This window comes from Podarcis bocagei, assembly GCF_964188305.1.
Source record: "Podarcis bocagei genome assembly, chromosome: 9".
NCBI lineage: Eukaryota > Metazoa > Chordata > Lepidosauria > Squamata > Lacertidae > Podarcis > Podarcis bocagei.
The window spans coordinates 65,315,366-65,336,347 of NC_138134.1; the positions used below are offsets into that span (position 1 = coordinate 65,315,366).

The following is a 20,982-nucleotide window of genomic DNA, read 5'->3' on the forward strand; positions in this document are numbered from 1 at the left end:
GTTTCCTGGGGAGAGGAACTGATCATTAAACCATTGAGAACTGTAGCTCTCTGAGGGGAATAGGGTTCTCCTAACACCTTTCAGAAAAAGGGATGCGGGTGGCACTGTGGGTTAAACCACAGAGCCTAGGACTTGCCGATCAGAAGGTTGGCGGTTTGAATTCCCACGACGGGGTGAGCTCCCGTTGCTCGGTTCCAGCTCCTGCCAACCTAGCAGTTCGAAAGCATGTCAAAGTGCAAGTAGATAAATAGGTACTGCTCCGGCGGTAAGGTAAACGGCGTTTCCGTGCACTGCTCTGGTTCGCCAGAAGCGGCTTAGTCATGCTGGCCACATGACCTGGAAGCTGTATGCCGGCTCCCTCGGCCAATAAAGCAAGATGAGCACCGCAACCCCAGAGTTGGCCACAAATGGACCTAAGGGTCAGGGGTCCCTTTACCTTTACCTAACACCTTTCAGAAACCTTAACTAACTACAGTTCCCATGAGCCTTTGGGGGATGCCATGCGTGTTTATAAAGTGGTATGATGCTGCTTTAAATGCACAATGCAGATGGAGCCCAAGCTGTTGGGCTCCATGCAACAGCAAGAAACACCAATTTCAAGTATATCGCTAAGTGTGCCTAAGACTATATTATCACACGGTATTTTTATTTCAATTTTTTGAGCTGTCAAAACCAGTAAATATGAGCCAAATTAAGGAGGACTGGCCTTGTGTATATCTCCATTTTTTTTAAAAAAACCTCACCTTTCAGAAATCCTTTTGTTATTACAATACTCTTCACAGCCATTTATTTGGGGTGGCTAAGGAGAAAAACAGAACAAGACCATTTGTAAAACAAATTATAATTACATAGCGGGGAACTAGCAAGGTAGAAAACTTTTATGTAAAAAATTCTGTGCCTTATTCTATTCCGTTCTTTTCTTTTCGATGGGAGAATATAGAATAGTGTCACCTCTTTCTTTTTGCTGCCTACAGCCACCATTTTGTGCTGACAACCACAACATCCGCCAAAGACACTGATAGTTTCTATAATACTTAAAAACACTATGTGAATTGCCAGATAGTCAATATTTTGGATGGCTTTCAATCACACATCAGCAGATTAGGTTGCACAATTTTAATCATTTATATTTTCTTTTTAAAGCTGCCCTTTACCGTAAGGTCCCGGGGGGGAGGTAAAATATACAATTATGAAAACAAATAAAACAATTACCGACAAAGCAAAAGTAAAAAAGTGAAAACTATTAAAAATAGCTGCATATATACAACAATTCCACATATAAAACCAGTGCAATTTTTTAATAAAAAAATCCTGCTACCATAGTTATTTTACCTCTGAGAAATCGTCAGGCAACGATGACCCATCACAGTCTGTGTCTTCTGATTTCTCTTCTGCAAGTTTCCCATTTGCCTCTACTGGGAGAGAAACATGGCGTCAAAAAATAAGAAAAAACCCACACAAATGATCAGGACTGATAGGCTTTAATCACTCACTAAATGCAAGCGTGTGCCACTATTTAACAAAACCTCATGAAGGCTAGGGCTGTGGGGAAGGGGAGGGGGCTGCTGGAGATTTCCCCCATTGAACATCTGCCTGCCACACAACTAATAAAAGACACAGGAGACCAGCCAGAAAAAAGAAGAATTCCTTACTACATCCATGGGGCTAACTTGGAAAAGGTCCAGCTGCTGCTCCTTAAATGCTTAGCTATCCGAATAGTATTGCCAAGCACAATAATTAAGGGTAGGGAACAACTATCAGCAGCTGAAACACAGACACTAAAGGAACCACTTATTTTTTCAGCAAATCGTTTGAAGGGAAATAAGCTACCAACTTTGGTGAAGGGATCTATTTCTGACTTTCCTATTTCTGAGCCTTTTATACTTTCATTATGCTTCATTAGTTTTTCTGCTTGTTTGCTGTCACCAGATGTTGGCCTGAGCGCGTGCACGCACACACACACACACACGCACGCACACACACACACACGAGCACTCAGACACCTATGTGACGTTAACATATGAGAGTGCTGGAGGTGAAATAGTTAAACAGGTTACCCAATCAGAACCCGGGGGTGGAGTCAGAGGGACTATAAAACCAGCTCTGGGAGGGGCAAAGGGAGGAGTTCGTTGGGAGTTGGGTGGTTGGTTGGAGTGGGAGTGAATTGGGAGAGTCTGTGGGTAGTTGGAGTTAGTGTAGCGAAATAAGCTGAGTCAGGAACAGTTAGGCGCTAGGAAGACAAGTAACTAACTGAGAGATGGTTTAGTGAGTGAGAGCAGGTAGCGGAAGTTATAGGTCTGGATAGGCACCCTATGATTGTAATTGACCGATACCGTTTATGAAACCACACGCTTGTTAAACTGCAATAAATAAACAAAAGTTTATGTTCCAATTTAACCCTGACTGGACTCAGTATTGTACCAGGTAGGGCCTGGGTGGTGGCAGTGAGAAATAAAGTGGTGGCACAGGGATCAATAGATGGTGAAACGTCCAGGGACCCTGTGTGATCGCCACAACCTCTTCCTCCCAGCCTGCTCCCTCTTCTCCCTCATCATTGTCCCACCACCAATCCCCTGGCTCCGAGCCTTCTTCCCCTGGGGGTTTCCTTGGGGGTTCCCCAGCTAGTGCCTCCCACCAGTCCTCTGCATCTGGCCAGTCCATGACTCATCATCACAACTGAGGCACCACCACCAAAAAGCCCCTTCTCTCAAGGAAAAAAAATGTTGCGGTTTAGCAAGACTCACACAAATATTTCAAATACAAAACACACCGGTGTTTATTTTCCAAGATACCCTGAAATGGAAGCCTCCAGCTTTGAGCCTGAAACTACATCAGACAGAACTCTGCAACTGCTAAAGATCAATGATTTTGCCAACGGTTAAGCAATGCTTATCAGCAACTTCTGGCTGAGAAAGCTTCCCTGGAAGTTAATGAGCATGCAGACTGAATTAGCACTAACAAGGCATTTGCATCACAGATAGCGACGACCTAGTAAGAAATGAGTTGCAGGCCTAATAAAATTCAGTCTTGTGAAGTACATCAACTCTGGAACGGTCTCTTATTAGTGGGATTTTTTTCACTGATGGCTCACTTGACTGTACCTGGCAGGTGGTTCCCAGATGCGGCGTTACTACGGTTTAGCAGGTTCTGGGCTTCTTCATCTACAACATCTAAAAGGTACTGAATGACTTCGTTGTGATCGTCCACATCGTAAGAATCATCGTCTTGCACCTCTGCTTTAAATAAAACAATGTCACATAGCTGTTGCTGCCAGGGAGAAGAAAATGAGGAACATGTGGAATTGCAAAGCCCCGCTCCCCTTGCTGAAAGGCAATACAATTTTTAGATAATCTCTTCTTTGTTTCTTAGTGCTAGGTAATCCTTGAAAAAGAAGCAAGCAGACTAAATCTCCCTTCCCCTTCCTTGGAAAAGAAGGAAATCATTATAGGACTGTGTGGTCTACGCAAGTTTACTCAGCTACCATTGCTTGCGTTCATCTAATTTACCCTTGTCTCTGTTTCTCCATGTTTCTCACACCCTTCCTCTGGTGTAATCTGGAAATCTACCGTATTTTTCGCTCTATAAGACGCACCAGACGACAAGACGCACCTAGTTTTTGGAGGATGAAAACAAGAAAAAAAGTATTCTGAATCTCAGAAGCCAGAACAGCAAGAGGGATCGCTGCGCAGTGAAAACAGCGATCCCTCTTGCTTGTTCTGGCTTCTGGGATAGCTGCGCAGCCCGCATTCACTCCATAAGACGCACACACATTTCCCCTTACTTTTTAGGAGGGAAAAAGAGAGTCTTATAGAGCAAAAAATACGGTATATCGAAAGCTCCTTGAGGAAGAGGCCTGTTCACAGCAAAACACCACAGCACTTTGGGTGGTAAACCCATTGAAAATCATGGACCTAACTTAGCCATACTGATTAAGTTCAACGGGTCAATGCTAAGTAAGACTTGAATAGCATCCAAATAAATGTACAGTTCTAACAACATTACTGTTCAAAAACATTATACTGAAGCCGGACAATACAACCTAGAATACTTAGGCACAGCACCCTCATTCATTTTACTGTTTCAGTGCACTCCTAAAAGCTTTTGTAAGAGATACAAAATCGTCCCACTCTGTCATCCTTACCTGAGTTGTTACTGTAGCTGGAAAAATCAGAGGCCTGACTACTAACGTCTTTAGATACGGTGACATTCCCTGGCCTTTTTGGATAGTGGCAGTTGTTCATTTCACCATTAACCTAACAAAACCAAGAATCATAAATCAGTTTTCTCTTTAAGCACTGCTGGCAATATGGGTTTAGGTGTTTTGGCCCCACGATTCAGGGAAGTATGCAGCTCGCTGCTGGAGCACAAGCGTAGCTCACAGAAGGCCCAAAATTCAACCCCTGTCATCGTCTAACTAGGTATGACATGGTTCAGACAGCGCCAAACCATGGTTTGGCATTACATGAAGCAACCTTTCTCCAATCACATGTGCCATTTCCCACCCTGACTTGCTGACTGACCAATTTAAAATGGTTTGCTATTAACATCTGAACTAGGCAAACTGTGATTCGTACAAACCATAGTCTATATCCACAAACCAGAATTGGGAACCATGGTTTGATAGTGGTTTCCAGTTCTGGTTTGCAGACAAAACCTGCCTAGTTCAGGTCTAAGAGTCGACTATGGTTTCTCTCTGAATTCAAAAGCAGGGACAGTTCAAGGAAATGAGGGAAGCTGCACTTTTAGGTAACACTAAACAATGGATTGACTCTGCTTACAGAAAGATAGAGGAAGGAGGCTAGTCTGATATCATCAAACATGCAAATTTTAAATAAACTTTTCCAGACACTTCAAAACTTGACTAATCTAATATTTTTTTAAATTCCAGTAAATGGCATTATCTGATTCATGTTTACTTCTGCTTAAATACTGGGTATTTAATATTTATTAACAAATGAACAGTTAAAAACGCTGGATGGGAAGGTTTTCTCCCATTGGCAGAAATAATTTCCTCTGTCAGAAACAGATTTCATCTGCCAGAAGAATCCCCTTTCTTCAAAAGGAAGGAAATCTGCTGGATCCAGCTCCAGCTGTTGACAAGCTGAAGACCATGTGAACAGCCAAGATCACCACTGATGTAAATTTGCCCTGCGCACAGCTGTTCCCCTTTAAAACACAAACATTTCATTGTGCGGCACAATTCCTCCTGCTGCAGCAACAAGGGGAGAGAGTAACTGTTCTTAGTTACTTACTTTTGGTGCATATGCCTCAGGTCCTATTTCTGCTTTGCCATAGGGGTCTCCAAGTAAATGACCTACGAGAAGAGTGTAGAAATTGCATGATTTGTTATTTTCCAACAAACTAATAGGTTTCAAATTATAACTTGAAATTTAGCCATCTTGCGATTAAAAGTTACAGTGGTGCCTCGCAAGACGAAATTAATTCGTTCCGCGAGTTTTGTTGTCTTGCGATTTTTTTCGTCTTGCGAAGCACGGTGTCGGAAAAGTTTCAAAAATCACCAAAGTCTTCAAAAACCTCAAAAAAGGCTACCACACCGTGTGCTATGAGTTGCTCCTTGAAGTCAAGTCGCAACTGTATTAACGGTTTTAAGAAAAAGGAAACAAACTTGCAAGACGTTTCCGTCTTGCGAAGCAAGCCCATAGGGAAAATCGTCTTGCAAAGCAACTCAAATTCGTCTTGCGAGGTACCACTGTATTTATCTTTCTTAAATGTACTTTTGAGGATATTGCTGCTGCTGCTATATTATTATTATTATTATTATTATTATTATTATTATTATTATTATTATTATTATTTCAATTTAAATACCACCCTTTATCAGAAGATCCCAGTGGTCGGTGTACATCATTAAAAACGCATTACAGAGCATCAATGATAAAAACATAATAAAAATAGAAAGCAAACTGATGGACAGCCTAATAATAAAATAGTCATCATAATAACACTCTTCTCCCCCACATTTTCACAAGTCATAGACTATTTAATAGCCATAGGCTTGGGTAAAGAGGAATGTTTTTGCCTGGTGCCTAAAGACATGTAATGATGGCGCCAGGTGAGCCTCTCTGAGCAGAGCATTCCACAATCAAGGGAGCCACCACAGAAAAGGCCCATTCTCTTGTTGCCACTTTTGAGAAACTATGCACAGCACAATATGAAATCAACTTGTAAAACTGGTATACATTTATGCCCTTACCATTATGCTTTATTGACCTTGGACTTGAGCTATTGGGGCCTTTGGACCTTGGAAACACTGGATGGCCATCCCTGCGAAAATAAGAAACTCTTAAGCACAGTTTGTACAAACATTTCAAAATATACCTGATATCTGTCTGTAGTCTTTGAAGGTGACCCGGAAACTACAACTAATCCAGAATGCAGCAGCTAGACTGGTGACTGGGAGCAGCCGCAGAGACCACATAACACCGGTCTTGAAAGACCTACATTGGCTCCCAGTACGTTTCCGAGCACAATTCAAAGTGTTGGTGCTGACCTTTAAAGCCCTAAATGGCCTCAGTCCAGTATATCTGAAGAAGCGTCTCCACCCCCATCGTTCTACCTGGACACTGAGGTCCAGCACCGAGGGCCTTCTGGCAGTTCCCTCACTGCGAGAAGCCAAGTTACAGGGAACCAGGCAGAGGGCCTTCTTGGTAGTGGCGCCCTCCCTGTGGAACGCCCTCCCACCAGATGTCAAAGAGAACAACAGCTACCAGAGTTTTAGAAGACATCTGAAGGCAGCCCTATTTAGGGAAGCTTTTAATGTTTGATGTATTACAGTATTTTAATATTTTTTTGGAAGCTGCCCAGAGTGGCTGGGGAGGCCCAGCCAGATGGGCGGGGTATAAATAATAAATTATTATTATTATTATTATTATTGTTGTTGTTGTTGTTGTTGTTGTTGTTGTTGTTGTTGTTGTTATTATTATTATTATTATTATTACTACTACTACTACTACTACTACTATTAGTCAAGACGTGCAATTCTTCACCACATTATTAACTGGAAAGAGATCTCATGTGATCTCTGTGCTGGATTGACCAAAACTTTCAATATACATGCTTTAATTTGATGGTTCGCTTCTAGTTGCATCCTTGCCTATGTTCTGGTACATATGCAAATATGAAACTTGGTTATTCTTATTTTCGTTACCCTTTTCTCTTAGCACTACAAAAAAGGGGGCATTGTGTTATGGGGCCTCTGAAACCTGACACAGTATAAGGCCTCAGCCTGTCTTAATCTGACCCCAATATATTTGTACCGTAGATTCCTGCGTATAAGATGACTTTTTAACCCCAGAAAATCCTCCAAAAAGTTGGGGGTCGTCTTATACGCCGGGTATGGGTCCGCTAGGCAGCAGCAGTGGGCGGCGGACTCCGCACTGCACCGGGAGGAAGCTGCCCAGCGAAGCCGGCTTAGCATCGCTGGGCAGCTTAGCCTGGCATGTTCCTCCTGGCATGGAGCCCGCCGCCCACTGCTGCTGCGGCGTATAAGACTGGGCGTATAAGTCGACCCCCCAAATTGGCAGTCTTATACGCCCAGTTGCCTAATACGCCGGAATCTACAGTACATTACTGAAATTAAGCCGACCGGGCTCTTGTCAGGTGCCTGGAAGGAAGACTGCATGTAGGCCACCTTGAGCTGCATCATGGAAAAAAGGCAGGAATAAAGAAAATAAATAGTACAGCATTTAGCCATTCCTAAGAAGTACCTTGTTCCTTTCAACACCACTGTTGGAAGTGACATCTCCAGCGTCCTCTTTGCCTCTTTCAAAGTCATGCCCTGGGTGCTGATCCCATTAATGTAATGGATGACATCCAAGGCACGAAGAGTCCCTTCTATGGCTGCGGCAGATTTTGGAGCGATATCACTAATGTATAACACTTGATAAAGGCTGTCGTGACCACCTGCAAGGGAGATGCCTGGAGGGGAAAAGGAGAAGAAATAGCACCATACATATTTTGCTTTTGTAAACAGAAGAGTATAGATGGGCAGATGCCATGAAAGTTTGGATTACCCAGTTCTTCTTTATGGCATGTCAAGTTAATGTCAGGCAGCAGGTGTGGCAGCATGGGAAACTTGGGCGACTCCAAAACACGCCCAAGCACCAGCCTGACTGTCTTTGGAGCAGCTCGGAGGAAACTGACAGCATCTGTGTGGCTCATGTTAGTGACATCAGTATCATTAACCTGTGAAGATGAATATCAAAGAGAGAGATCTGAGATGCGGCAATGATTTAAACAACCTAGGCAGCATTTCCAGACAGTGAAATGATTGTCTGACACTATTATTTTACTTTTAAAAGACAACTGTTTAGGGAAGTTTTTAATGTTTGATGCTGTATTGTTTTTAATATTCAGTTGGAAGCCGCCCAGAGTGGCTGGGGAAACCCAGCCAGATGGGCGGGGTATAAATAATAAATTATTATTATTATTATTATTATTATTATTATTATTATTATTATTATTATTATTATTATTATTATTATTATTAATGCCTGTCATGGTTGAAATATATAAAAAAATTGTCCAGTAGCTCCTTAGGGACCAACTAGATTTGTTCTTGGTATAAGCTTTCGTGTGCATGCGCACTTCTTCAGATGCCTGTCATGGTGATTGAGGAAGGGGGGGAAGAGGGGGCAGACATTTTATTTATTTACTTATTTCAGAAATTTTATATACCACTTGATTGTAGATTCAAAGCTGTTTACAAAAACACATGGGATTTGCACAAGGACCCCTTCAGGTGAGGTAATCACACACACACACACACACACACACACACACACACACACACAGCACAAGATACAAAAACTGAAGATTGGCAGAGGGAACTACAAACAGTTTGAATTAGGATACTAGCATCTTCTCGGTGAAAATCAGTTAATTTATGTCCCATTTTTTCCTCATGAAACACATTCAAAGGAACTTGCAAGAAGCAAAATTGGAGAAAAGATGCACAGCACTAAATAGTATGTAACAGCACCAAATAATACATAATAAAAACCAACATCAAAGCAAGAACTCAGAAGAATAATATAAAAAATGCATAGAGGCAAATCACCTTGAGAAAGTCTAAATGCTTGTTGGAATAATACTTCTGAAAGGAACCAGCAATGCGCCCTTAGAAAGGACATGTACAACCAATGCGGCCGTCACAAGCTATTGTTAAGTAAACTGCTCTTGCAATGGCAGCCACTGTAGCTAAATATAAACTAACAAGGCTATCGTGGAAACTTTTAGGTTTGAGATGTCTCTCCAGCAGACCAGGCTATATGCACAGCCACTGCAAATCCTTTAGCCCACTGCAAACATCTTTAGTCTGCTGCTGCCTCAGTGCTGCTGTTTTGCCTTTCCCCCAAATTTTATCTTTTAATTTTATTTATTTATTCAATTTATATACTGCCCTTCAAAGATAAAAGTTAAAGGGACCCCTGACCATTAGGTCCAGTCGCGGACGACTCTGGGGTTGCAGCACTCATCTCGCTTTATTGGCCGAGGGAGCCGGCGTACAACTTCTGGGTCATGTGGCCAGCATGACTAAGCCGCTTCTGGCAAACCAGAGCAGCGCACGGAAACACCGTTTACCTTCCTGCCGGAGCGGTACCTATTTATCTACTTGCACTTTGACGTGCTTTCGAACTGCTAGGTTGGCAGGAGCAGGGACTAAGCAACGGGAGCTCACCTTGTCGCGGGGATTCGAACCGCTGACCTTCTGATTGGCAAGCCCTACGCTCTGTGGTTTAACCCACAGCGCCACCTGTGTCCCATGCCCTTCAAAGACACAGAGCATAACAACAAGAGGAATCCTTTTGCCTGGCACCTAAAGATATGTAATGAAGGCGCCAGGTGAGTCTCCCTGGAGAGAGTATTCCACAAATGGAGAGCCACTGTTCTCGTGTTGCCACCCTCTGGACCCTTTGTGGATTTGTTTTGCAACATAACAGGAAACAAACCAAGTGGTCCTTCTTCTTCTGCTTCATTCCAACTCACCTTGATCAGTCGATCTCCGGGTTGTAACCTCCCATCACTTTTGGCAGGGTCTTGAACGACGTCATGGATGTAACAGCCAACGTTATCATTGCCTTTGGTCACAGTGAAACCAAGGCTACCCTTCTCTGATTTAGTCAGGACAACATGGAGCTCCACCTCCTGGAAGGAAGCACATTTCCAGCACGTATCAGACTGAGAACTAGCAACACAATACACAATACACATCTACATAGATCTGAATGTGTAATCTATCTATGTGGTGGTATTTGAGGAATGCAATTTCTGTGAACAAACCAATTTGCATCTCCTGGACTAACGTGCAGATCAGAGCATAACTCTCCCTTGGATTTTCCTCTGAATTTTGCAGTGCAGTTGTTGGCTCAAAAATGTTCTGCCCCGTTTTAAAAACAGTATATTTTAAGCATAAAACATGTTTAGAAATATGCAAATTGAGACAAAATGGGTGGTATTCAATTAGTCTTTAATCAGAGAATACCCACTGAAACAAGTGGCTCTAACCTAGTCATGTTAATCAATGTGTACACCAAACAATATTTTTAAATATGGGTTTCTGTTTGGATTCTTAAAAAAATTGCAGATTAATGTGTGGAAACAGGATGGAGAAGATCTATGAATGAACATGTGCAAAACTGACCTGGGACAGAAATAGATTGATCCACTTGTCCCCAATACACAAGGATAGTTCAAGATAGCATGACACAAAGGAGGAGATAATTGAGGTCAGGTATGCATGTCACAGGTGCCTTTTGGGCAGTTTCTAAGTGGATGCACTAAAAATAGCTTCTGCAGTTTGTACCTGGAGCCCATTTGAAATCTACTTGCAGATATTTCTTTTTAAATATGAAAATTAGATCCAATAGGCAAGAAACATCCCTGTTTGGATCACCCGGTGTTTTCACTTTTACCTAAAAGAATCTGCGATGGGGTAGGGGAGGTCCCAACTGACCAGAGCAGCAGCAGAGTATTTCAATAAAAATAAAACAACATGGTACGGTCCACACAGAAGGAAGTAGGGGAGATTTCTGATCTGCAAATTGGCACAGACGGCACAAAAGTCCACTGGGCTGCAACCGGGTAAACTGTAGCATTTTGCCGTGTTTGCACAAACCTAAAAAACCACGCAACCCTCCCTCCAACTACTGAGAAGGAAAAGTGGGACATTACTGGTTCATATTCATCGGCGTGTTTTTCAAGCTGGCTCAAAAGCGACGCAAGGCCTCCTGGCGCTGCCACCAGCTCAGAGACGGAGCAGCTGTATTTCTCATCCGCTGAACCAGATGTGAAGGTGCGACATCTTGATATTGGTGGCAAATCCATTGGGAGAAGAGACGGTGGGTTACTAAAGGAAAAGGAAAGGAAGACGAAGAAAGGAATAAAAATTTAGGTTGGCTCCAGTGCCTCTGGAGGAGGGTTGAAATTGCAAAGGTGGTAATTTATTGATTATATTTTTAACCCATCTCTTGATTCTGAAATGGGATCCTCAGGGCAGTTCACTGGTTTAAAAGACCATCCACATGGCCAAAGCAGAGGAGATGGAGTAGCCACATTGTAGCCAAGTGTTTGCCCTGTTCACCTAGATGGGAATGTAGGAGTCAGACCATTATCCATTTAGCACAGTGCTGTCTGCATTGACTGGGCAGGGGTCTCTCCCAGCCATACCTAGAGATGCCAGGGATTGAACTCACGACCCTCTGCATGGAAAGTCAGTGCTCTGAATGAAAAGCAGGACTGGGACATTATTTTTCAATCAAGTGGTGTGTGGGTGAAGGGAGCTGAACCCTCAAGGTTTAGTGAATGTCAATTTTGGCTTCTCTCAGTTTCTAGCTTTTCCAGTCTTAAGTTCAGCTCTCCATACTTCCACTTCAGTTTGCAAATTTATTTTTTAACAGTCCTTGTGAAAATTCACCAGCGTTTTCCTGAAAACAACCCCTAAATTACACACTTCTCTATATGCAATTTTACCAAATACACACATTCTTGCAAACCAAATCCCCCTAACACAATGCATTTGTGTATATCATTTCCACAAATACACATGTTTTATATTTACCCTAGTATATGTACTTTTGGACACATTACCTGGCCAGAGAGCTACATTGCAAAATTCAGAGGTGCGAATTTTGAAAGGTGACCGTGTTTTGGTTTGTGTGTTGTTTTGGAAATCATTAATTAGTAAGCTCACCTTCAGATGTAAATGGAGTCAAATTTCCCTTCCCTCCCTACCCTAGAGTTACCTCTCTGCAGTCAAACGGCCCAGGCATTTTTCTCTTAAGTCAGTCCCTTTTCAGTTATCAGAACAGGGCTTGGAGGACAGAGAGGAATTTGTTGCTCTCTTGCTGCAACTGCAATCCCACCCCCAACTGAAACGGATGCAAAAATTAGGACTCCACCTCAAACCCATTTTAGACATGAATGGGGAATGTTAGGTGCACAGCAAACATGGTTTCCCCCTTCGAGTCTAGCAGGAGTCACAACTTATCATGTTAAAAACCAAACTATATGACTAAATTAATTTAACGAAACAAGGCAACAGCACATGCCTGTTCTCAGTTTCTGGTTTCCCTGGTGTCTCATGAGGAGCACAATATATGGTGCGAATAGTTTCCTCTTGGCTGCAGGGCGTTTCATAAGGACTAGGTGCCTCCGCTGCTGATTTGTTGGGGTTTTGGTATAGGGCGGAGCTCCACTTTGTGCTCGCTATCTGGGCCGCATTCGCAGGAAGCTCCTCCCCTCCGCTCCCGCTGCTGTCGCTGTAGCTGTCCCTTCGAGAGGGGGACTTGATCCGCTTCCTGCCCTTGTCCGTGGCTTCATTTTCGTCAGAGCTGTCGTCTTGCTCCCCGTTAGGTTGCTGAAGGTTGCCTTTGCTGACATCAGGGAAAATCTGCTGAGGGGAATGGATAGGAGTCTGGAGGAGAAAGGAGAAAAAAGTATGGCAGAAACAGGACCAAGCATGTTGGCTGTGGTTTCAGAGAGCCGGTGTCACTGTCATGCGTAATGCACATGTACACCCCCACCGACCCACCCAGGTTTTCATTGTTTGTATAAAGTACTTTGGAGGCTATTAGACTCCTACACCAGATTAGTAAAAACACACTTTTTGTTTGGGTGAAGCTTAAAAGGAACGCCTCTCCCCATATGAACCAACCCAGACTTTGCGATCATCATCCAAGGCCCTTCTTCTAGTGGCTCTTCCATGAGAGGTCTCACGGAGGTCTCATGGCAACACAAGAACAGGCCTTTTCTGCAGTGGCTCCCCGTTTGAGGAATGCTTTCCCCAGGGTGATTCGGCTGGTGCCTTCGTTATACATCTTTAGGCAAAAATGTTCCTCTTCAACCAGGCCTTGGGCTGATTATCACGCTATACCAGTGGTGTCCAAATTTTTTTCAAAGAGGGCCAGATTTGATGAAATGAAGGGCCGTGGGGGCTGACCAAAGTTGTTAACCATTTTTTAGGATTGAAGTTGTTAAACTGCCATAGGGGCCGGATTAAACTGACTGACGGGCAGGATTGGGCCCCCAAAACGAACTTTGGACATGCCTGCCCTATACCCTTTTAAATGTGATTGCAGGAGGAGGGGGTTATTGGTCTGTTATTGTTATTTCCCCCCCTATATTTTGTGTTTTTTATATTGTAATTTTATGTTGCGAACCCCCCTGAGAGGTACGGATGAATGACGGTATGCAAATAATAATAATAATACTAATACTAATATTACTAATAATAATACAGTGGTACCTCTGGTTACATACTTAATTCGTTCCGGAGGTCTGTTCTTAACCTGAAACTGTTCTTAACCTGAAGCACCACTTTAGCTAATGGGGCCTCCTGCTGCCGCCGCGCTGCAGGAGCACAATTTCTGTTCTCATCCTGAAGCAAAGTTCTTAACCCGAGGTACTATTTCTGGGTTCGCGGAGTCTGTAACCTGAAGCGTATGTAACCTGAAGCGTATGTAACCCGAGGTACCACTGTAATGGAATCATTGATGCACCTTTTCATAAAAAGTCACTCAAAACACCCAATGTACTAGCATTCTTACCAGCAGGGAAGGGTCAATTTCGGGCAGTATCCCAGGAAGTGGCCTGCAGAGGAGAAGGGTGACTTCGGGAGATGTCCCCCTAAGAGCTGAAATAACCTCCTAGATGTAGAAGAGATTCAAAAATCAGGCACAAACGCTGAACAGGAAGGTGTGTCTACAACTGAAACAAGCCAACAGAAAGAGGTGCTGACCTGTTGGGACAGTCCTTTTAGAGACGCTCCGTTCACTTTCAGGATGACGTCCCCAACCTCAATCTGTCCGCTTTCTGCAGCCGGTTGCCCTGGGAAGAGCTTTTTAACCCTGACTATGCTGGAACCTGGCTGCTCTGGAGAAACGCTGTCCTCTCGACAGAAACTGAAGCCTAGGCCCGAGCTGTTTTTCACCAGCTTCACCTCAAACGTGTTGTCTGCAGAAAAGAAAGGCAAATGTCATTGCGGCACGTGAAGACGCCTGATCTCACTCGCTGGTCATGCTTCAAACACTCTCCTCAGGCACCAAGATGCATAAGTACACATCCACAACAAATGGAAAGCAGAAAAATCGATACTCACGCAGCCTAAGATGCTCTGGTTGCTGCAGAAGTATGAGAACAGAACATTTTTATACCACTCGTTAGAAACTTGGGACAAGTTGTCCGTCAAGCGAAAGCAGCCAGTACTCCAGAAATTAACAAGCCAAGTCTATTTCTACACCATTCATTTAAGCCACTGTGATTATCATTAACAGCCATGGGTTCACCCAAAGAATCTTGGGAACTGAAGTTTATTAAGGATGCCGAGAGTTGTTAGACCATTATTACCTTCACAGAGCTGCAATCCCCAGAATTTTCTGGAAGGAGGGGTTGATTGCAAAACCGCTCTGGGAACTGTAGCTTCCCAAGATTCCCTGGGGGCAAGCTATGACTGCTGAAGTGGTACCATAGTGCTTTAAACATAGGTGCTTTAAACATAGGTGTGGATTCAATAACTGAATCTGGGAGAAATGGTACAAATACAAACCTTCATAATTTAATTCCACTGGAACATAGGGCAAGTGATAACGAAAAACCAAAGCAAACAACCCAGGATATGAATAAACACACTAATAGATAGGAATTCTTTTCTTCACACGAGGGGCCTGGTTGACTTCCAATGGCAACAAAGCCTCAAGCGGGAAAATTGAAATGAACATCAGTAATGACAACTGGAAATTCTGTAAGGGTTGATGAGAGTTGTTAAGAAGTCTGCTATCTCCCCCACAGAACTACAATGTGCTTTAACAATCAAGCCTTCCCAGGGAACTCTTGAGAATTGTAGATCTGTGAGGGAAACAAGGGCCTCCTAAGAACTCTCAGCACCCTTAACAAACCCTTAACCCCCACCGTTCTGCCTGGACACTGAGGTCCAGCTCCAAAGGCCTTCTGGCGGTTCCCTCACTGCGAGAAGGGAGGTTACAGGGAACCAGGCAGAGGGCCTTCTCGGTAGTGGCACCTGCCCTGGAAATAAACAACTATCTGACTTTTAAAAGAAATCTGAAGGCAGCCCTCCTTAGGGAAGTTTTTAATGTTTGATGTTTTATCATGTTTTTAATATTGTGTTGGGAGCCGCCCAGAGTGGCTGGGGAAACCCAGCCAGATGGGGGAGTATAAATAATAAATTATTATTATTATTATTATTATTATTATTATTATTATTATTATGGCGTTCCCAAGATTCTTTGGGGGAAGGTGAGACTATTTTAAAGTGGTGTCATAGTGCTTTAAATGTATAGGTTGAAAGGGGCCATAGGAAGGGGAAAAAGGAGAACTGGAAGTGATGAAAACAGAGAACAGGTAGGTCAGGTAAGCAAGTAAGCGATGATTCTTGCTTGAAGGAGAAGCAGGCTAATAATAATTACGGTCATTACTGTTTCATCCAAATGGTTTAATTGAGCTCATGGGCCAGCCCTGTGGGGCTACTATTATTTCAATGAACTGAATAGAGTGAAAGATTATGAGTCATTGGAAGAAGGGGAGTGTGTGTGTGCGCGTGTGTGTAAACTCAATAGTGTTTAGTTTATTTTTAAAGTTATTTTGTTAATATTGATTCTAAATGCCATAGTGATTTGTTAATCATAAACAGTGGTACTTCGGCTGTCAAACATAATCCGTTCCGGGAGACTGTTTGACTTCTGAAACGTTCGACCACTGAGGCACAAAAGGTAGTCAGCAAAGTCAATGGAGAATTTTTTTTAAAATACAGAAGCCTTCTGAGGCGGGTTCGAAAATGGAAGCAATTACTTCTGGGTTTTGAATGTTCAGGTTCCAAAACATTCGGCTTCTGAGACGCTCAAAAACCGAGGTACCACTGTACTATGACTCACACTGTAAGTGTGATATTAGCTTATTTATTTATCTATTGTTACTGATCTGTTAATAGTGTTTTATAAATGGCAATCGTTTTAATAATAATCTGTTAATTATATGATATGATTCACACTGTACTTGTGATATTCTATTCTATTATTACGGTTATTTATTTGTTGCTTGTAAGCCACTTTGGTATTCATTTGACTGGAAATGGAATAGAAATACAATCAATCAATCAATCAGTCAGTCAGTCAGTCAGGGAATTCTACTCAAAGGGCTTGACACTGCAGTCGTTCTAATGTCATGTTATGTCTCGGTCCACTGGCCTGCCATTCTAGAGGTAAAAATAACCCATTGAGGCTCAAGCCCACTTTGCAGTCCGACAGAATCTCACCGTCCGTGACAAAGTTGTAGTCTCTGGCATGTGTCATTTTCTTCACAGGTCTTTCTGGGGCACCACTGTGATTGGGCTGGTTTGGAGGTGTGCACTGTGGCGTAACTGGAGCATGGACTCTGGCGGCTGGAGGCTGGCCCTTTTCCAACACCAGGCGAACCTCCTGCAGGAACAAGCGTATAGACACTTAGCCATGGAAATAAAAGAAAAGGTCAGCACAGGATGAAGTACGCAGCACCAGGGTCTTTTTAGCATTGGCTCCAAACCTGTTGAATGCTCTCACCACTACTGAGGTGCGTGTCGCCATGCCATTGTTTCCTTTTAGGAAACGGGAAAAGACACAACTCTTCTGACTAGCTCCTGGATGAAGGTATCAGCAGATGAAATGATTTGTGAATAATTTTCTTGAATGGATAACCAATTCATGTTGCGAATCTCCTAAGAAATGAATGCTTGCATTTGAGTCTTGCCTCTGCCAGTTGTTGTTGTTGTTTAGTCGTTTAGTCGTGTCCGACTCTTCGTGATCCCATGGGCCAGAGCACGCCAGGCACTCCTGTCTTCCACTGCCTCCCACAGTTTGGTCAAACTCATGTTGGTAGCTTCGAGAACACTGTCCAACCATCTTGTCCTCTGTCATCCCCTTCTCCTTGTGCCCTCCATCTTTCCCAACCTCAGGGTCTTTGCCAGGGAGTCTTCTCTTCTCATGAGGTGGCCAAAGTATTGGAGCCTCAGCTTCAGGATCTGTCCTTCCAGTGAGCACTCAGGGCTGATTTCCTTTAGAATGGATCAGTTTGATCTTCTTGCAGTCCATGGGACTCTCAAGAGTCTCCTCCAGCACCAGAATTCAAAAGCATCAATTCTTCGGCGATCAGCCTTCTTTATGGTCCAGCTCTCACTTCCATACATCACTACTGGGTATGGAACCTCAAATAAGGAAGTATCCCTGCATTGCAGCAGCAGCCAGAATATGTGGACGGCGCCAGGATTAGCTTGACCTTTGCCACACAGTTCTGGAAGAGCCACCACATACCTGACCATATCTTTGAAGATAGCAGCAGCACAGCCTAACGTTTCAAAAGCCACGATTCCTGGGAATACTCTGGCAGCTGCTGCTTTTGCCACACGGGGGAGAGCAGCGGCCGTCAGAATAAGCAAGCGACTTCTGCAATGACTGAGAATGGCTTGGTGGATGGTGGCAGAAGCAATAGTTGTCCCTCCTCCCAGGAACTTCCTGCAACTTAGAAATGCAACATAGGAATTGGCCCCAGAGAAACAAGGCTGTAAACTTCCTACCTGGCCGGTATTCCTCAGGATTTCCACAGCTTGTTTATGGGTAGCTCCTTCCAAAGTAACCCCATTGACAGAAAGCACACGGTCACCTAGAACCAACAACAAAGGGTTACAGGAATCCCGTAAGCAGAGGCTAAGCACAACCCAACAAAATAAATCTCCTCTCTCAGCTCCAGTCAATAGCCATTCATTTGAGAAAGACTTGTGCAGGATAAAGCACCAGTGGAATGAAAACATGAAAAGAACCTTCTCGGTCAGGTCAAGGGTCCGTCAAGACCAGCGTCCTGTTTCCAATAGTGGGCAGTCAGATGTCCCTGAATCTGACCAGCCATCCCCGTCCCCAGCATCTGATCTCCAGAAATATGCGGCCTCTGTACACTGACGTCCTAAACAGCTACCGAGGCTGATAGGGTCTTTTTTTTTTAAATTCTTTTTATTGAATTCCTTTTATACACACAACAAGAAAAAACAAATACATTCATACTAAAAAGAAAAAAAGAAAAAAAGAAAAAGTGAGAAAAGAAGAAAAAATCAAATAAGGTAAAAAAGAGACAAAAAACTACAACAGATAACATAAAAACAACGACTTCCTTCCCTACTGATTTCGGGTATATACTTTCAATAGTTTCATTTTTACCGCTGGTATATTATTTTTAATTTGCACATCGGAAGTTTTAAAACAGACCTGCTGTATTTGGTAAGTTTTTAAAATTACCTTCAAAATAAACCATAAATTTGTTCCAATCCTCTTTTAGCTTTGTATTTTTATGATTTCTAATTCTTTGTGTCAATCTTGCCAATTCAATAAAGTCGTATAGTTTTAATTGCCAATCCCTCACCGTTGGAAGATTTGTGCTTTTCCAATTTTGAGCGATTAGCATCCTGGCCGCTGCTGTTGAATATTGGAATAGAGTTTTATCTTTTTCCTGAATTTCTTTCCCGACCATCCCTAGTAAAAAGGCCTCTGGGTTTTTGGGGAATGTGTATCTAAATATCTTTTTTAACTCATTATATATCTGGTCCCAAATTTTTTTGATTTCCTCACATGTCCACCACATGTGTATAAAATTGCCTTCTTTTGTTTTACATTTCCAGCAAGCCTTGTCTGCAGTTTTGTACATTCTACTCAGTTTTTCTGGTGTTAGGTACCATCTGTAAATCATCTTTTCCAAATTTTCCCTAATTGCAGCGCTTGCCGTAAATTTTAATCCCTCACTCCACAATTTTGACCATTTTTCGTATTCTATACTATGCCCCAGATCTATCGCCCATTTGACCATAACTTCTTTGATCTCTTCATCTTTAGTTTCCCATTCCAATAGTATATTGTACATCTTAGATAGTATCTTCGATTTACTTTCGATTACTTCAATCTGAAATTTCGACTTCTTTTCATTCATTCCTGTTTTTTTATCTTCTGTCCATTTTGCATTAATTTGATGATACTGTATCCAACCCGTCAACTTCTCCTTTAATTCTTCATATGGTCTTAGTTTCCGTCTTGGGATCTTACTAGTAGATCTTCATATGTCAATTTTCGCTCTTCCATATTTGTTTTTTTGATTGATAAAATATCTGTTGGGGATAGCCACCAGGGTGTTCTCCATTCCAGCAGTTTCTTATTTCTTTCCCAGACTTCATACAAAGGACCTCTTATGATATGGCTCGAAAACCTTTTGTGTACTTTTTCTTTATTTGACCAGAGGTAGGCATGCCAACTGAATCTATTATCGGCCCCTTCCAGGTCTAATAAGTCCGTATCCTCTAAGGTTATCCAGTCTTTGACCCAGCAAAGACAAGCCGCTTCGTAATATAATTTTAAATCCGGTACTGCCAATCCTCCTCTCTCCTTTCGGTCTGTTAGTAATTTGAATCTGATCCTTGGCCTTCTTCCCTGCCATATGAATCTTGAAAGGGTCTTCTGCCAGTCCTTAAATATTTTAGTCCCTCTGATAACCGGTATATTTTGAAATAGGAACAGCATCTTAGGGAGTATGTTCATTTTTATTGCTTCCATCCTGCCCAGCCACGAAAGATTTACTCTGTTCCAAACATCCAAGTCCTTTTTCACTTTGTTCCATGTTGGCGTATAGTTATCTTCAATTAAATTTATGTTTTTGGGTGTAAGCCAGATTCCTAAATATTTTATTTTTTTAGCCACTTTGATTCCATATTGTCTCTCTAATCTTTCCTTCGCATCATTTCTCAGGTTCTTCGTCAACATTTTTGTTTTGGTTTTGTTCAGCTTGAAGCCCGATATTTTGCCGTACTCCTCCATAATCTCTAATACTTTGCCCACGCTTTCTTGCGGCTCTTCTAGGGATAACATCAGGTCGTCCGCGTACGCTTTTAGTTTATACTCTTTAAATCCTATTTTAATCCCTTTTATCTCTGTTTTTGACCTTATTTTATTCGCCAAGACTTCCAAAGCTAAAATGAACAAGAGCGGGGAGAGGGGGCATCCCTGCCTTGTTCCTTTCTCTATTTTGAATCTATTCGTAAGGTTGTTGTTTATTATCAATTTGGCATGTTGGTTTGAATATATTGCTTGTATTCCTTTCAAGAATTCACCCTCAATCCCTGCCTTTTCCATCGATTTTAGTAGAAACCCCCAGGAGACGTTATCGAACGCCTTTTCTGCGTCTATGAAAATCAGGGACGCCGGTATATTATTGTTAATCTCCAAATATTCAATTAGATTAATGACATGCCTCACATTATCTTTCAGAAATCTATTTGGGAGGAAGCCCGCTTGATCTTTGTGAATTAACTTTATTAAACATTTTTTCAGTCTGTTCGCCATGATGTCCGCATATATTTTGTAATCATTATTTAGTAACGATATTGGCCTGTAATTCTTCATGTTCGATTTGTCCGTGTCTGGTTTAGGGATTAATGTTATAAAA

The 20,982-nt window shown here is 42.5% G+C and overlaps 1 protein-coding gene across 6 annotated transcripts in view; it reads right to left on the minus strand.

The window, feature by feature from the left end:
• The window catches only part of PTPN13 (protein tyrosine phosphatase non-receptor type 13), a 161,048-nt gene that overhangs the window by 12,440 nt on the left and 127,626 nt on the right, over window positions 1-20,982 (minus strand). For 3 of the 6 annotated variants that reach the window (XM_081206882.1, XM_081206883.1, XM_081206880.1), the window contains 15 exons: window positions 18,080-18,165; window positions 16,787-16,949; window positions 14,258-14,472; window positions 14,067-14,165; window positions 12,570-12,934; window positions 11,194-11,368; window positions 10,009-10,167; window positions 8,034-8,205; window positions 7,728-7,938; window positions 6,215-6,285; window positions 5,253-5,314; window positions 4,142-4,253; window positions 3,102-3,236; window positions 1,333-1,415; window positions 744-799 (listed from right to left, as the gene is read on the minus strand). In XM_081206882.1, the coding sequence (XP_081063008.1) occupies window positions 744-799; window positions 1,333-1,415; window positions 3,102-3,236; window positions 4,142-4,253; window positions 5,253-5,314; window positions 6,215-6,285; window positions 7,728-7,938; window positions 8,034-8,205; window positions 10,009-10,167; window positions 11,194-11,368; window positions 12,570-12,934; window positions 14,067-14,165; window positions 14,258-14,472; window positions 16,787-16,949; window positions 18,080-18,165 (2,164 nt within the window). The remainder of the gene's footprint in view (window positions 1-743; window positions 800-1,332; window positions 1,416-3,101; window positions 3,237-4,141; window positions 4,254-5,252; window positions 5,315-6,214; window positions 6,286-7,727; window positions 7,939-8,033; window positions 8,206-10,008; window positions 10,168-11,193; window positions 11,369-12,569; window positions 12,935-14,066; window positions 14,166-14,257; window positions 14,473-16,786; window positions 16,950-18,079; window positions 18,166-20,982) is intronic. The other 3 variants (XM_081206881.1, XM_081206879.1, XM_081206878.1) reach the window with 2 other exon arrangements.